Source organism: Haliaeetus albicilla, chromosome W, assembly GCF_947461875.1.
Source record: "Haliaeetus albicilla chromosome W, bHalAlb1.1, whole genome shotgun sequence".
In the NCBI taxonomy this organism is placed as follows: Eukaryota; Metazoa; Chordata; class Aves; order Accipitriformes; family Accipitridae; genus Haliaeetus; species Haliaeetus albicilla.
Genome location: NC_091515.1, coordinates 11,139,509 through 11,157,407, shown reverse-complemented (window position 1 = coordinate 11,157,407; position 17,899 = coordinate 11,139,509). Strand labels below are relative to the sequence as shown.

The following is a 17,899-nucleotide window of genomic DNA, read 5'->3' as shown; positions in this document are numbered from 1 at the left end:
TCAGAGACTTTGAGCTGATACTAATATTATTTAACTTTTAGCTGCCACATAAATGGAGAACACATATAAGTAGTTATGTCAATGCTAATGATATTGAAATCTTTATGGCTGTAATTTTTTATAAACTTAGGGAACAAAAGATAAGTAATCAATGTAAATCACTTGGGTAAGTAACTCTTGACAAGGTAATGGAATAGAAGGAACAAATTGACCTAAAACTAGGAACCAGAAACTTTAGTGGGCTGGTTGCCCAAGAAGCTTGGCTATACTGCATGAAAATGTGCCCTTTAGGTGAACTTAACTAATTATAATATGAAGACCACACCTCTAGAAGTTAGGATACCTACCTCCACCTGAAGACCCTCACCCACTGAGCTTGCACAGTAAAATTAAAAGACACTGCACCTTTAAATGAAGACAAGGCACTATATACCAATCAGCTTTAAAGTATGGAATTATGGGCACCAGTAAAAGGTTGATAAACAATGAGTATAGTAATTGTGCTAATTTACAATGTATAAATGAATGACTGTTTTAGTGCTGGGTGTGCTAGCTTTGCAGGGATACCCCCTAGCACCCCTTTCTGTGCAGAACTGGCAATAAACAGCTAATACCTCAACTCCGTGTGTTATTGGCTTGCACACTGGGTGGACAATCCCACAAGTTTTGGGACAACACTAAGAGCTCTTTAAAAAAAAAAATAATCCCTCAGTGGAAACTTTCAAGCAGCATAACATGGAAAAATTACACATTATTTGTCACAAGGAGGAAGTCGGAGAAAATACAATTTTACAACATTGCTCTTACAATATAACCAGACGTGTGTGTTCCAAAACCAAAGTTTCCTCAACTAACAGTATTCAACACACTTTTTTTTTTTTTCAAGAAATCACGAGAAAGATGGGCCAGTCCCACTACATCTGTTCATAAGTTGTGAAGTGATACATTCAACTACCTCTTTAACCCTTTCTGCAATATTTCTCCACCCATAAATATCGGCAAGGATACATATCTCAGAGTTTAGAAGAAAAAAAATATTTATCGTTTTGTTGCCTAAACTGTGAAAATATTAGGCAAATAAAAGGACACCGCTACCTCACTGAGTCAGACCGCTGACCGCCACTTTCCGCTCTGCTCATAACACGCCTCCGGGCTGAGCCGGTAAAGCAAAACGAAAGAGGGCGACGCAGAGGCGCCCCAGCAGCCGGGAAGGAGCGGGCTGCTGAGCCCACCCACAGCCGCACAGCGCGGCTACTTGGCACGCCGCACCTTACCCGCAATCACCGCTACCCGCAGGGCGAAGGCCTCAACAGCTTCTTCGCCCCGGGGACTTAGGGAGCACCGCAAGTGCCCGCCAGCCCTGCGGAGACGGCAGACACATTACCTGCGGGGGGCGCATGCCTCACCCAGGAGCTGGCAGCAGCTCCTACTCCTTCCTGCGGTCTCCGTGGCCACTATTTTTGTTAAAAGAAAGGTTTGCCGCTCACTCCCCTAAGTCCTGTCGGCTTCGGGTAAGGAAGGCGATACCACTTCTCTCACACTAGAAAGCGAGCAGGGCCGAAGAAACGCTTCACCTTACTAAAGAAAGAGTCCTCCCTCACCCCCCCCCAAAAAAAAACAACCCACAAAAAATCCCAAACAAACAATCAAAACAAATAAAAAAACCCCCAACAAATACTGCTCTAAGCAGCACCGCTGTCCTCGCCCAGTGGTGGAGGGAACGAAGCTCCCCACTTCATCGGGTTACGCAGACGAAACCCACCGCTAACACGGCAGAAACGACGAAACCAAGATGGCGGCTACCTGCCGACAAGAGGGAGACAGCCGCTGCAGCGGACTACGTTTCCGAGAATCAATTGTGGCCAGACTTACTACTGCATGGAAGAAGACTACAACTCCCAGCAGGCGCCGCGTGGCCCGGCTAGTGGGACTGGGAGGGAAGGTGAAGGACGGAGCTGATAAATAGGGGCACAGAGCACCCGCCTTACGTAAGATGGTGGTGGCTGCCGCGCTTTAAGTGGGGTGTGCGGTAGGCAGACGCATATTCGTTCCTCCTCTCCTCGCTACTTCTATATTGTGGCTCTTGTCGCGGGTAGGGGCCGTGGAGCTACGGTGAGGGGAAAGCCCAAGCTTGCGTGCCTCGGCGCCGGCCGGTCGCTGGCAGGGGAGGCCGGCGCTGGTGGTACTGCGGGTGCGAAGTAGTGCTGTTCAGGTAGACCCCACTGCTTCCGTCCCTTCAGCAGGAGACTAAGGCTGCTGTAGGCGGGGGTCGCTCGGCTCTTCCCTACTCGGCTATGTCGGACAATCAGAGTTGGAATTCCTCCGGCTCCGAGGAGGACCCCGAGACCGAGCTCGGGCTGCCTGTTGAGCTCTGTGGGGTGCTCAGCAAGGTAAGCTGCCTTTCCTCCTTCCCACAGCCTATGCCTGGCGGTCTCTCGCTTCCCCTCTCCGCGCCGCACTACGGCTCCCCCCCTCCCTCCTGCAGCTGGCCGAGGGCCGTCAGCCCCGTCCGCCTGTCTCCTCCCCCCCGCTCCAGACGATCAGGCCGAGGCTCCCGCCTTCCCTGGTGCCGGCAGAGGGGCCTGGTGGGGCCGCGGGAGGCGCCGGCACAGGTGAAGCAGCCACCACCTGATAGCGGGGAGCCTGCTAGGCAGCCGATCTGGCGCGAACTGCCCGCGTCCCCTCCCTCAGCCGGGGGCACTAGCACATCTTCGTTGGGCTGGGGGGGGGGGCGGGCTCGTGTACTTACCCCCGCATCTGCGCAGCGCCCGCCTGCCCCTGAGAGGCAGCGTGAGGAAACACTTTCTCGGGGAAGAGCCGCGGGTGCGGCTTCAGCCCCGGCCGGGCGGCTGGGGCAGGCGTCGGCGCCCGGCCCGGGAGTCCCTGCCGCCCCCTACTCCCATACCGAGCCCGCTGGCTGTCTGGTGTGAGCTTTCGGAGAGCGAGGCCTGCGAGGGGGCGGCCGGGTCCGCGCGGGGAGGGTGTCTCCCCCACTCCTCAGGCTCGTGGCCGAAGCTGGCGGCGGGCCCGGGTGCGGACTGGGCACCTGAAGGCAGGCGCAACCCGTGGTCGCTTCCCAGGAGCAGGCCCCAGCACAGGAGCGGCACAACCTTTAGTCCAAGTATCAAAACAGGGCAATAAAATAACCCCTGCAGCAAGAGATACGGGAGGTGGGGAGAAGTGGAGGGAAAATGGCACTAAAGCTTGTTTTCCCCTTTTAAAAATAAACATCGCTTTTTGCTCTTTTATCACTGAAAATAAGATGACTTGCAAGTATGTGTTGGACGATACTGGGAAACTTTAGGAGTGCTTTAAAGTTGAATGTTGAATTACTAAGTTTGAAAGCAATTTTTTTTTTAACAGAAAGTACATTCAGAGTAATGTTGAAATATCTTTTGAATTAAAGCACTATGTTTTGAATTTCTTTCCTACACAATAAGGCCAAGCATGGGCTAGCGTAGAAGGTACAGGTCATGGAATACTGAGATCGTAAACAGGCCTTGGATGCTGAGAAAACAGCTATAACGGGGCCAGTACTCTGCTTTTTGTGAGGGACTCTGTGAACTCCTTCTAGTCTTGAAAATGTTTCTAAGCCCAGAGATGGGAGGAACAGTTAGGAGAAAAGGGCCTTGGCTCTCATCTGTAAGATCTTATCTAATAAGTCCCAGTGCTGTTTTTTACTGGTGTAGCAGGTGAAGCAATGGCTGCTTCTGATATTCTGTAGCTTAGGTACGTGCAAACTTTTCTGGATGATTGTGCTGAGTGTAGCTGATGCTGCCTTTTCTGTGAAAGCATGTGATGTAATCCAAATAGTCAAGTTTGGTGAAACCTGTTGCAGTGAATATGCTTGAGGGATAAGTTTACCTTTTGCTAGTTGATGCCTCAGCAATACTTGAGACAAACTAATTGAAATGGTAGCATACCATTTCTAATAAAGAAATATTTATTTTTAATAACTTATTGTGTATAACTATATTTTTAAGTAGGCTGCAGTTTTCTGTGTGCTTAGTAGTGTTTCAGTTGTTCTGCCCTTTGGTAAAGAGAGATGCTTTGAAGGAAGCAGAGAATTTGGTAAAGGAATCTTATTAGAAGTGTGTCCTGCTGGTCTCTTTAAATGTTTCAGAACTCCAGTTTTTTTTCCCATCGTACTTCCTGCTTATCATTTTAAGGTGGATACAAAGAAAGAACTTCGATGTGGAAGTGTCTGTCTTGAAGCACAATGTCCTGGTTTCAGCTGGGATAGAGTTAATTGTCTTCCTAGTAGCTGGTACAGTGCTATGTTTTGAGTTCAGTATGCCAAGAATGTTGATAACACTGATGTTTTCAGTTGTTGCTGAGGAATGTTTAGTCTCAAGTCAAGGATTTTTCAGCTTCTCATGCCCAGCCAGCAAGAAGGCTGGAGGGGCACAAGAAGTTGGGAGGGGACACAGCCAGGGTAGCTGACCCAAAGTGGCCAACAGGGTATTCCATACCATGTGGCATCACATCTAGTATAGAAACTGGGGGGAGTGGGGATGGGGGATCGGGGCTCAGGGACTACCTGGGCATTGATCGGTGGGTGGTGAGCAATTGTATTGTGCATCATTTGTACGTTCCAATCCTTTTATCATTACTGCTGTCACTTTATTAGTGTTATCATTATTAGTTTCTTCTTTTCTGTTCTATTAAACCATTCTTATCTCAACCCAGGAGTTTTACTTCTTTTTCCCGATTTTCTCTCCCATCCCACTGGGTGTGGGGTGAGTGAGTGAGCAGCTGCATGGTGCTTAGTTGCTGGCTGGGGTTAAACCATGACACACAAGAATCTAGATGCTTGAACCAGTGGTCTATTCTTTGCCAAAACCTTGTTTCTACCCCATATACTTTAAAGGAGTCTTTTAATTCATGGCATGCTTTGATTATAACAGCAAATGCAAGATTGACTGCTATATTTACCTCACTTAACTGTGTCAAAGAAGGAAAGGTGCTTTCCTCCCTGTCCCTTGCTCCGAGATACTTTGGACTCTGCCTTTTGCATCTGGGAGGAGTTGGGAATATGAGAGACGGGAAAAGGAGGAAGGCAGGAAATAATATACCTCCATGGCAGCTTGTGCTACCAGTTTATGTACTAAGCACAGCTGAAACTTAGCAATTCATTGATGTATTAAGGGCTTTATCTTTGGGGAGCAAATCTAGGTCTTACCTACGCTTGAAAATTGTTAGGAATTTCTCAGCTATAGAATTTGCTTTCTGTAGACCTCCTCTTGTTATTATAGTTAACATGCTGTTATGGGACATGTATTAACTAATGTGTAGTATAATGTAGAAATGAGCCTGTTAGTCCACTTTCTTCCCCCTATTTATATGTTATAAAAATGGTGAATAATGGTTGGAATTAAATGCAAAAAGAGACATTTTAAACTTATTTCTTGGAGCTTTTTGTCAAAGAACAGTTGTCATGATCAAAGAAGTGCTTGCATGATAAAATTTTCAGTAATTTTGTTTCCATTTTAAAGTAACTTATAATTTTTGCACTGTGATTGAAGACCAAGCACCAGTGTGTAGCCAGAGTTATAGAACAATTCTGATCAGTGTCATATGATTCTACAAAATACAGCTCAGTATCGTTGAGATGATGATTCAAATAATAAGATTAATAATCAGAACTTTTAGTCACTTCTAACTAGATCTTTGTAGGATGAATCCAGGACTTGTTCCTGGAATATCACTTTTATTCCATGTATGGATGTGGAGTCCCTAGAAAAAAAAAATCTGAATAACAAAAGGATGATTGGATGTCTGCTTATAAGTGAGTATCATCTTAATGAGAAAGTGGTTAGGAATTAAAACCTAAAGCAATATCTATGGGCAATATTAAATTGATAAAGAACTGATTGCTCTAGGTACTATCGTAGTTATATACTGTACTGGTGGGATAATGGCATGTTTCTATTTATATGAAGAGAACTAGGTACTTTAATAAAATCATTTTTGTAGAAATTAACTTTTATAAGAAATAAATTATTTCATGTTCTGCTTAAGCTTGGCTTTTGATCTAACTCCAGACTTTAAACCAAATGACTGTGGTGGGTTGACCCTGGTTGGATGCCAGGTGCCCACCAAAGCCGCTCTATCACTCCCCCTCCTCAGCTGGATGGGGGGGAGAAAATATAACAAAAGGCTCGTGGGTCAAGATAAGGACAGTTTAATAAAGTGATAGCAAAGGTTGCGCGCGCGAAAGCAAAGAAAAAAACAAATGATGTTATTCTCTACTTCCCATCAGCAGGTGATGTCTAGCCGCTTCTCGGGAAGCAGGGCTTCAGTACGCGTAGTGGTTGCTCCGGAAGACAAAATGCCCCCCCCTCTTCCGTCTCCCTTTACTTAGCTTTTATATCTGAGCTGACGTCATATGGTATGGAATATCTGTTTGGTTAGTTTAGGTCAGCTGTCCTGGTTATGTCCCCTCCCAAGATCTTGCCCTGCCCCAGCCTGCCATTGAGGGGGGGCAAAAATGTTGGAGAGACAGCCTTGATGCTGTGCCAGCATTGCTCAGCTGTAGCCAAAACACTGGTGTGCTATCAACACCTTTCTAGCTACTGATGCAGAGCACAGTGCTATGAGGGCTGCCATGGGGAGTATTAACTCCATCTCAGCCAGACCCAATACAATGACTAAACTTACCTTAGTGATTAATGTTTTATTCCCCCCCCCCCCCTTAATTTGTCATCAGTATGTTTATTACCTTTATTTTAACTGGCCTAGGCAATGCAGTTAAGACATCTGTTATCTTATTCATTTGAAACAACTTCAGTATCTTCAGGAGTTTGTAAAATGATTTTTAGGGAGCTCTGGGCAGAAGAGGAATAAAAGTTCTCAATTGGGAAGAACTTTTATAGAAGTTGCTTTTTTTTCCTCCTGGTGCTTGAAAGCCTGAGAAATATCAGCCAAACTGTTTTTATTGTTATTTTTCTATTAGCTGTTTTTTTTTTTTTTTTTTTTACAGTGGACCAACTACATTCATGGGTGGCAGGATCGATGGGTAGTTCTGAAAAGCAACACACTCAGTTATTACAAGTCTGAAGATGAAACGGAATATGGCTGCAGAGGCTCTATCTGTCTGAGCAAGGCTGTGATTACAGTAAGTGCTATTTCAGTATTGCCATCTTTTCACGTTTTGGGGTGCTACATATTTGTAGGCTAATGTCTGGTGAAAGCAAATATGGGTATGGCAAATTCTGTTAGGTAGTTTAATATTAAAGTTAGTGATATTAGTGCAACGCTGTGGAGCAGGGCAAGGACTTACTAATAAGAAAACAAGCTGTTCTCATTTGAGACTGCAGTAAGCAGCTTTTCATCTCTTATCTTAGAGGTTTCTGTGGGTAGGGATACACTTTGCTTCTGGAGGAGGCAGAGTTTTCCCAGGGGTCAGCCTAAGACCCTGGACCAACTTCCCAAAGGAGGCAACATCCATCACAGTCCTTACACTTTGCACTACAAAGAGAGGGTAGTATTTCTTTGACTGTACTTTCTGAACATGACTCTGTACAACATTTCGGAAAGAAAATGTTCTACTGTGTGTTTCCTCCTCTAAAGTGTGGTGCTGTTTTTGCCTAATGCTAAAAGATCTGGTATTATGCTGGTAAGAATAAAGAGCCTACATATAAGTGAAATCTCATAAAGATGAATTGGCCTTAGAAGATAAAGAAAAAAAATCTTTTTGTAGCTTTCAGAATTATGATATGTATTATGAATAATGCTTGCCAAAAAGCATGCTGTATCTTTTCTGTGTTACCGTTAAATAGTCAGTCCAGTTATTTGACTGGGGGGGGGGGGGGAAGCTGGATTTCTGTCTAGCACATAACTTCCTAGAGCAGTAGTGTTAAATCTTACTCTTCATGTTCTTATTCCACCAAATGTTTTGCTTTCAAAGTGAATTGAGGATGACAAGTTTCCTTTTCTTACTAATATTCAGCTTCAAAATGTGTTTTAAAAAAATTCTATTTGTGTTTGGAAAAAAAAAAAAGACTGTATGTATTTTGGAAAAAAGATTGTGAAGAAAAAGCGGATTTTTACATTTAGATGTCTGAGAGGTATTGCGGTCATCTAAAAAGTAAAACAGATTACCTCATTTCTTCTAAAGCTCTTTTTAAAACTGCTTAAACTTTTAAAACTTGCTCAAGATTTGACTTATTCAGGAATATATGGTGCATAGCAACAGCATCTAGAAGTGCTCATTTAAGTGTACTTCTGGCGGTCTGTAGAGGTACCAGCCTCTGATAAGGACTTCCAAAAAGGTGACTCATTCACTAGTAAGAGGCTTAACATACCAACCAGGCAGAGACAGGAAGGTGGTGACAAGGAGGTAGGCCAAGGGATGTCGGGAAGTGTGCTGTAGAGCACAACTCAGCAGCTTGAATTCCAGTTGTGGTGGCAGAGAGATTACAGTGATGCTGATGTTGCTTCTGGAGTGTTTTGGTATATTGTGCTTTGTGAAGGGAAGTTGGTGAGCTCCTTATCTTTTTGACTAGGAAGTGTGTAACACTGAAACTTCTTGCAGATAGCTTTTTTTCCTCTCTTTTATCTGGCACTTGTTACATCTGGTAACTTGGAGTTGAATTTTTGGTGTTTTGTGGGTTTTTTGGTGTTTGGGGTTTTTTTTCCCAGTTCTTGAGCTTCTTGAGTACATTGAGAAAGAATAAAAAGTGGGCAAAATTCTAATAATTAATCAGATGTTTTAGTTCCATTTTCGTTCAGGATCATGCATTGTGAGTGGTATTTGACAGTTTAATTGCTCAATTGTAGTTTGAAATGGCATCTCTGAAACCTGGTAAACTCCTGTTAATTATTTCTAGCTGCAGTTAGTGATTGCTGTGTAAGTATTAGAGGTTCAGGAATACCATTAGATCATTTCATGTGTCTCTAGGATATAGAAATTTACTTCTGAAACTGCCATGTGATGCTCTTATTTTTCAGAAGTTATTCTTCTAGGCCAGAGTTTTAGAATGAATGCTTCTGGTTTGATAGTTGTTTGGTAGCAAATTGAATAGTTTTTTAAAACCCTATGTTTTCAATAGTAGAAAATGAATTTTGCTCAAAGATAATTGTTTAAAATATTCTTCCTGAGGTACATAGTTAATCTTTATTTTCATGTTCTTGTAATGTCTTGCTAACTATAATCTTACTAGCATGTATTTAAATGCATAGGAAAACACCAGTAGTTGATAAAATAAATGTTGATATGATAATAGAAAGCTACTTTTGCTATCAATGGAACTTATTCATTACCGTATGTCTTGTGATTACTTTGGTAGAGAAGGGAAGTCAGGTTTCTTACTGACTTAATGTTCAGTAGCACTGATCTGATGTAGTTGGGATCTTCATCTTGAATATTTTTTGACAGTCTTCTGCTATACTCTAAGTTTAGTTTTCCTTGATCTTGCTAATCCAGAGTCAGGCATAGTAACTACCTATCTCCTAACCAGGAGTTCTCCTTAAGTACAAAGTGTGGCATGAGTGGTATGAGATGGTGTTGATGGCTGTAATGTTTCCTTGTAGGAAAGGGGGGATTGGATTCTCATGAAGCTTTCTTTTAGGTGCTCAGATTAGGTATGCATGTTTGTCTTAGATGGGGGACATAATGATTTTCTGTGTATAATTAATGCTACTAGTAGTATAGAATGTCCATGTTTCATTGATGTGTAAGCATAAATTTGGAAAGCTGCTCTCACTGAGTAGTCTTACTGTACTTCCAGCAATGAAGATAAGCCTAATGATAAGTCATAGTATGAATTAAGAGATGTGAATGCTGCATTTGGAAAGCCACAGTCCTTTCTGATCTTGTTTTAGCATTCCTATCACAGAGATGGATAGATAATTCTACAGGGATATTTTATAAAATTACACTTGTCTCTCCCCTCTTTAATGAGAGGAAGACTTGTTAAATTAGCTCATTAAAGTAGCTTCTTTAGGTATTTTAAGTGTAGAATTATAATGTCATATCTCCAAAACAGGTAGGTTCCTGTGACAGTAGTCTTTAATTGAATGGAAAACATGGGGTCTAGTTGGGCTACTCACTATATTAAACACTGGGACTGAGAAAAGCTGATTTCTCTGGAACAGAAGACTAAAGGATCAATATTTATTGTATATTCACTGGGTTACATCAAGTAATGAACCATCAAGAACTAGCCATGTGAATTAAGTTATGAAGGAGGACAATGAAAGTTAATATATGATGCTAACTGAGTTGCTTTTAGCCAGATAATGAAAAACACCTCAAAGGTGTTTTATAAGATAACAGAGTAGAGGCTTGAACTCAAGTTAAAAGCTCTTCTGCTATGTGGTTAAGGGATGAGAAGAAATTATGGGTATTATAAAAAGTTGATATATGCACAGATTTAAGCTTTGTTCTATTACTCTAGCTTGGATGCTGCAGTTGATTGTCAGAGACGGATAATGTTTTTTAAAGATATCCTTCATTATTGTAAAACTCTAGTTCTTTAATTCCTGAAGTCATGCTTTCAATGGGGACTTCTATGTACATGGTTAGGAGTTGGATGTTCATAGAATCATAGAATCGTTTAGGTTGGAAAAGACCTTTAAGATAGAGTCCAACTGTCAACCATGCCCACTAAACCATGTCCTGTGCCTTGTCTATGTGCTTTTTGAATACCTCCAGGGATGGTGACTCAACCGCTTCCCTGGGCAGCCTGTTCCAATGCCTGACAACCCTTTCAGTAAAGAAATTTTTTCTAATATCCAATCTAAACCTCCCCTGGTGCAACTTGAGGCCATTTCCTCTTGTCCTATCACTAGTTACTTGATAGAAGAGACCATTACCCACCTCACTACAACCTCCTTTCAGGTAGTTGTAGAGAGCGATAAGATCTCCTCTCAGCCTCCTTTTCTCCTTCATTTTGTCTTTTCTCATATTTAAGTCTCATTTTAGAGGTCTTGATCCATCTTTCAGTAATACCACAAATAAGAACGATTTCCAATTGTCCTGGTTTCAGCTGGGATAGAGTTAATTGTCTTCCTCGTAGCTGGTACAGTGCTTTGTTTTTGAGTTAGGTATGAGAAGAATGTTGTTAACACTGATGTTTTCAGTTGTTGCTAAGTAATGTTTAGACTAAGTGAAGGATTTTTCAGCTTCTGATGCACAGCCAACAAGAAGGCTGGAGGGGCACAAGAAGTTGGGAGGGGACAGAGCCAGGGCAGCTGACCCAAAGTGGCCAAGGGGGTATTCCATACCATGTGACATCCCATCTAGTATATAAACTGGGGGGAGTGGGGGCAGGGGGCTCGGGGCCTAACTGGGTGTTGATCAGCAGGTGGTGAGCAATTGCATTGTGCATCATTTGTATATTCCAATCCTTTTATCATTACTGCTGTCACTTTATTAGTCTTATTATCATTATTAGTTTCTCCTTTTCTGTTCTATTAAACCATTCTTATCTCAACCCAGGAGTTCTACTTCTTTTCCCGATTTTTCTCTCCCATCTGACTGGGTGTGAGGGGAAGTGAGTGAGCGGCTGCATAGTGCTTAGTTGCTGGCTGGGGTTAAACCACGACACCAATGAAATCAAAAAGCACACCAGAGGTTTCAGTACTCACAGACAGGATTGTAAGGAGTTTAAACAATAAATCTTTCCCTCCCCCCCCCCAATTTTTAATTCCCTGTTGTGGTATCCACAAGATGAAATATGTTATTATCTCAAAAAGAACATGGAAAAAAAACAGGAATTTGAATTGGCTGAAGAGTTCTAAGGAGGGAAAATACAAAAATACTAACAATATTCAAATTCAAGTAACAATAAAAATTATTTGTACTCTACGGTTTCTAAAAATTAAATCATCTAGTTAATGGTTTGGTAACATTTTCAATGTTTTCTCTATGTTTTCTTGTTTGTTACTGGAAATAAAATGACTAGGGCAAAGTAGATATTTTGTTAAGACACAAGAACCTTTTCTAAAATAATCGTTTTCCAATTCAAAGAATTGTAGAATCATTCAGGTTGGAAAAGACCTTTAAGATCATCGAGTCCAACCATAAACCTAACACTGTCAACTCCACCACTAAACCATGTCCCTAAAGCGCCATGCCTACACGTCTTTTAAATACCTCCAGGGATGGTGACTCAACCACTTCCCTGGGCAGCCTGTTCCAATGCCTGACAACCCTATTGGTGAAGAAATTTTTCCTAATATCCAATCTAAACCTCCCCTGGCCCAACTTGAGGCCATTTCTTCTCATGCTATCGCTTGGTACTTGGGAAAAGAGACCAGTACCCACCTCGCTACAACCTCCTTTCAGGTAGTTGTAGAGAGCGATAAGGTCTCCCCTCAGCCTCCTTTTCTCCAGACTAAACAACCCCATTTCCCTCAGCCACTCCTCATAAGACTTGTTCTCTAGACCCTTCACCAGCTTTGTTGCTCTTTGGACACGCTCCAGCACATCAATGTCTTTCCTGTAGTGAGGGGCCCAAAACTGAACACAGTACTCAAGGTGTGGCCTCACCAGGGCCGAGTACAGGGGGATGATTGCTTCCCTGCTCTTGCTGGCCACACTATTTCTGATACAGGCCAGGATGCCGTTGGCCTTCTTGGCCACCTGGGCACACTGCGGGCTCATATTCAGCCGGCTATCAACCAGCACCCCCAGGTCCTTTTCCACCGGGCAGCTTTCCAGGCACTCTTCCCCAAGTCTGTAGCATTGCATGAGGTTGTTGTGACACAAGTGCAGGACCTGGCACTTAAGCCTTGTTGAATCTCATACAATTGGCCTTGTCCCATCGATCCAGCCTGTCCAGATCCCTCTCTAGAGCCTTCCTACCCTCAAGCAGATCAACCCTCCCTCCCAACTTGGTGTCATCTGCAAACTTACTGAGGGTGCACTCGATCCCCTCATCCAGATCATTGATAAAGATATTAAACAGAGCTGGCCCCAATACTGAGCCCTGGGGAACACCACTTGTGACCAGCCGCCAACTGCATTTAACTCCATTCACCACAACTCTTTGGGCCTGGCCATCCAGCCAGTTTTTTTAATCCAGCAAAGAGTACACCTGTCCAAGCCACAAGCAGCCAGTTTCTCCAGGAGAATGCTGTGGGAAATGGTGTCAAAGGCTTTACTAAAGTCCAGGTAAACAACATCCACAGCCTTTCCCTCATCCACTAAGTGCGCCACCTTGTCATAGAAGGAGATCAGGTTAGTCAAGCAGGACCTGCCTTTCATAAACCCATGCTGACTGGGCCTGATCACTTGGTTGTCTTGTACATGCCACATGATGGTACTCAAGATGATCTGCTCCATAACCTTCCCCAGTACCGAGGTCAGACTGACAGGCCTGTAGTCCCTCGGATCCTCCTTACGGCCCTTCTTGTAGATGGGCATCACATTTGCTAACCTCCAGTCAACTGGGACCTCCCCAGTTAGCCAGGACTGCTGATAAATGACTGAAAGTGGCTTGGTGAGCACTTCTGCCAGCTCCCTCAGTACCCTTGGGTGGATCCCTTCCGGCCCCATAGACTTGTGTGTGTCCAAGTGGTGTAGCAGTTTGCTAACCATTTCCCCTTGGATTATGGGGGCTTCATTCTGCTCCCCGTCCCTGTCTTCCAGCTCAGGGGGCTGGGTACCCCAAGAACAACTGGTCTTACTATTGAAGACTGAAGCAAAGAAGGTATTAAGTACCTCAGCCTTTTCCTCATCCTTTGTCACTATGTTTCCCCCTGCATCCAATAAAGGATGGAGATTCTCCTTAGCCCTCCTTTTGTTGCTAATGTATTTATAGAAACATTTTTAGTGTCTTTTATGGCAGTAGCCAGATTAAGTTCTAGTTGGGCTTTGGCCCTTCTAATTGTCTCCCTGCATAACCTCACGACATCCTTGTAGTCCTCCCGAGTTGCCTGCCTCTTCTTCCAAAGGTCATAAAATCTGGGGTTTTTTTCTCCTGAGTTCTAGCCAAAGCTCTCTGTTCAGCCAGGCCAGTCTTCTTCCCTGCCAGCTCATCTTTTGGCACATAGGGGCAGCCTGCTCCTGCACATTTAAGATTTCCTTCCTGAAGAATGTCCAGCCTTACTGGACTCCTTTGCCCTTCAGGACTGCCTCCCAAGGGACTCTGTCAACCAGGCCCCTAAACAGACAAAATTCTCCCTCTGGAAGTCCAAGGTGGCAGTTCTGCTAACCATATTCCTTACTTCTCTGAGAATCGCAAACTCTATCATTTTATGGTCGCTATGCCCAAGGTGGCCTCCAACCATCACATCACCCACAAGTCCTTCTCTGTTCGCAAACAACAGGTCCAGCGGGGCGCCTTCCCTAGTTGGCTCCCTCACCAGCTGTGTCAGGAAGTAATGGGAAAACCTATCTATTGAATCCAACAGTGATATTTTTAATTTCTTTTCTTTATCTACCCTCTTTGCCAGCCGAGAAACAGGAAGCATGGCCCAGAACAGCTCCTGGCTGCCATGCTGAGATCACAGGACAGGGCCATTGTGGCAGTACACACACACACACCCCCCCAGGAAACGAAACTTCTCCAGGCAGGGAGGAGAGGAAAAAAAACCCAAACCCTAGAGGCCGCAGGTTGAAAATTGAACTGACCAATTGAGATGCGCCAGGTACACTGAAGTGACCTTTTGGCCAATAGGGATTAAAATGACCACAGATCAGATTCAACAAGGGTATAAACAGGGTCCCGCCGGAGGACATGTTGGAATCAGTCCTCCTCGGAGCAGCAGGTCTGCAGTCGGGGACTCTCCCCTTGGGTTGAGACACCGCCCTAGGTAACTCCTCCAGGTTGAGAGCCCTCATCTTTTAGGTGAGTGATATGCGCATTTTGAGTCATCACTTTAAATCTTAAGGATTCTTAAGTCGGCTGTGTAGTACTAATTCCCCTTAGATCATTGAGCCTGTGGTTTACAAATGTTACCGGAGTTCTAACTAACTTTTTACTGAAGAATAAATCTGAGTTTTAACACCTGTTGGATTTGATTGTGCGTGCCTCTGTAACAGCCATGGCAGGGTTTAACAACTACTGCTCAGTTTCCACAAATAACCCATTGAGAGAGACTGAGGTGCTTGTGGCATGAATTTGGGCAGAAATATGCACATGTAGTAGTAGTATTAATCCAAGTACAAGACTCTTGGTTCATTTTCGGGTAGACAATGCTTTCGCTTGCTTTTGTCCAAGTTCAGTCAAAATTGATACACATATCACCAAAGGTTCAAGTTTTGGTGGACTGACATATTGAGATCTATCTCATCAGGAAAATATCAATTTATCTTGAATTCTAACAACTCCACTGTTACTTTGGTCTACTTAAACCAGCATTGATATTTCATTTCACATAGATAATGATTACTTGAGATAGTGCATAAAAATTGTTTAATGTGACTAGGTTAAATTTTACTTTAAAAATAGCCTTTGACATTGGAAAAGTAGCTCAAAGAATACAGGATTATCAGTCTTCAGCCTTATACATAGACATGTTTGAGTTCCTTCACTATAATTTTTTTCTTTGCAATTAAATTACACAGTTTTCTTATCTTCCAAGATTATTAACACTGTACATGTCCATGATTAAATTTAATCTGAAAGACTTCAAAAGTTTGTAAATTGAGCAAATTTGGATACAAAACTATTTGTTCAGTGAACGGATTTCATGGTTCTTTTCTCCTTTAAACATTTTTTATACAGTCAGGCTGTGATGTATAAGTATCTTTACGCTTGATACACCTTGGCCTGATAAGACAGTTTCATCAACTGTTTTTCCAGTAGATGAATGTTATTCAGCTGAAAAAAAACCCCTGTGAAAATAAACCCAGAGTGGGAAGAACAAGTAACTGATTTAGCTGTAGCTGAATCACAGAGATTTCACTTTTACTTGCTTCCTGTGAGTCAAACATTCCAGGGAAACGTCTTAAGAGGAAGAGTTTTATCTCTGTATGGTAACTGGGCTAGTAATACAGACCCACTGTTTGCAACATTAATGCTCCTTTTTGAAGTGAGAGACAATGGAAAACTTTGGAATTATTAGGTTCACCTCACACAGCCGGCACCAAGGAGGAATACATTTGCAGCCTCATACAGAGCATAAGTTATATCGTGAATCTTTAAACCAGTATCATAATTTTACATTCAGCCTGGAAACACCAGCTGTTAGTTTCAGGTTATAATTACTATCATACAATATTATTTCACAGTGTATCCCTGGTCTCTTTACTAACTTTTCCAGTACAGCTATGCTTTCTATGTTCAAACTTTGCAAATAGCAAGTTAACCACATTCTCGATCCACTTCCCACAATATTGACTCTTTCAAAGGACCCCAGCAACCTGCAGAAAAGACTGATGCAGAAACTTAACAGAGACGCAAAATCCAGAACAAAGCACAGAGCAAGGGACTGCTGGGACATCCTCACTTGCCTTCACAGAGCTCGCTCTCTCAGGAACTGAGAACAGCAGGAACTCAAGAGCATTTTTTCTTATTTAAAATAACAGTAGTAATAAATAAATAAACAAATAGAAGCAATATAGAGAAAAAAATGTAAGGTAAGACAAAAGCATGTTGAATAGTGCATAAAGAAGAAAGAGGAACAAGCAAAAATTATGTCCTGTAAAAGAAGGTGATGATAGCATATTTCCATACATTCTGTATGGTATGTCTAAATATTTTGATGGTTTTAATATTTTGTACCAGCCATGGAAACTGGTTTGCTGCTAGGTGACTGTAAAAGTGAGATTTGGTAAATAATTGTTAGAAATCTTGTACTAACACTATGATTGAAACAATAGACCAAAGTATAGCCAAGCAATTAACTAGTAATTATTCATAAGTTTTGCAGTTCTTGGCTCTTATGACTAGATGTTCCTGTACACTAGATGAGAACAATGTTGAAACTGACCACGTGTGATTGAAACTGCCTTAAGCTTCAAGATCAAAGAACAAGGACAAGAACAAAGACTTCAAGGACAGCCAACAAGAACTTCAAATGGGTCGGTGGTCGCAAAAGCAGCCCTTCGACTCAAATGGATCCCTCACTGTGCATGATCGGATGTAGGCAGTACTAAGATAATCAGTTGCAATCATTTTTATGTATATGTATGCTAATCTGATTAATATGCAATTAGTTATTCTATATAACCTCTTAGTGCTAAAGCTGTGGCATGCACGCTAGTTGGAATTATCCCCTGTGCATCCAGCGCTGCAATAAAGAATGCCAGCTTTCTAAAACTCCAAAACGAGTCTTAGAGAGTTTCTTCGACTGGCTTTTCGGTATCACAACTTATTATCAAAATCCATCAGTTTTTATTGACTTTTTTTGTCAGGTTGTTGTTACATAAGCTCTTTACATAAAAGCGCATACTATGCTTGCTCTTAAATTTAACCTTTATAATGATTGGTCCTTTGATTATATAACCTTATCAATATTCTTATTTAAAAACAATCATTGGTCAATTTCACTTAGCTCTACTGATTGGAATCTTCGATGCTCAAATCGAGATGGGAAGGGTAAGGGGGTTTCCAAGCAGCATAACTGGTGTCCATGACGGTTTCCTTAGTTTCTTAAAACAAAACATAGTGTCCTGGTTTTCAGCTGGGATAGAGTTAACTGTCTTCCTAGTAGCTGGTACAGTGCTATGTTTTGAGTTCAAATTCACCCCAAATGATAGACTTATTTTGATTCCAGAGCCAATCTAAATTCTTACCTATATCCACAGGGAGAGCTGTTATGGGGATCCCCTGAGTGGGGGTATGCGGTAAAGGCAAACAGGTAGTCACATGAGAAAAGTTAAGCATGCGAGCAAAACCTTGTATCATCTTATAGATCATATTGTCTGGTTCGGTATGATTCACAACTGGGGAACCATCAACATGTTGCTCAAAAGCCCGAGGATTTCTATTCCATATCCTAGATT

General features: G+C 42.6%; 1 protein-coding gene across 5 annotated transcripts in view; it reads left to right on the top strand.

Moving 5' to 3' along the window:
• The first annotated feature begins 1,742 nt into the window (after nucleotides 1–1,742).
• The window catches only part of LOC138683276 (ceramide transfer protein-like), a 138,076-nt gene continuing 121,919 nt past the window's right edge, over nucleotides 1,743–17,899 (top strand). Inside the window, exons 1-3 of one of the 5 annotated variants that reach the window (XM_069774856.1) lie at nucleotides 1,743–2,112; nucleotides 2,241–2,390; nucleotides 6,983–7,117. In XM_069774856.1, the coding sequence (XP_069630957.1) occupies nucleotides 2,295–2,390; nucleotides 6,983–7,117 (231 nt within the window). In that variant the 5' untranslated portion in view covers nucleotides 1,743–2,112; nucleotides 2,241–2,294. Of the gene's footprint in view, nucleotides 2,391–6,982; nucleotides 7,118–17,899 lie in introns of all 5 variants that reach the window. The other 4 variants (XM_069774859.1, XM_069774855.1, XM_069774857.1 and 1 more) reach the window with 4 other exon arrangements.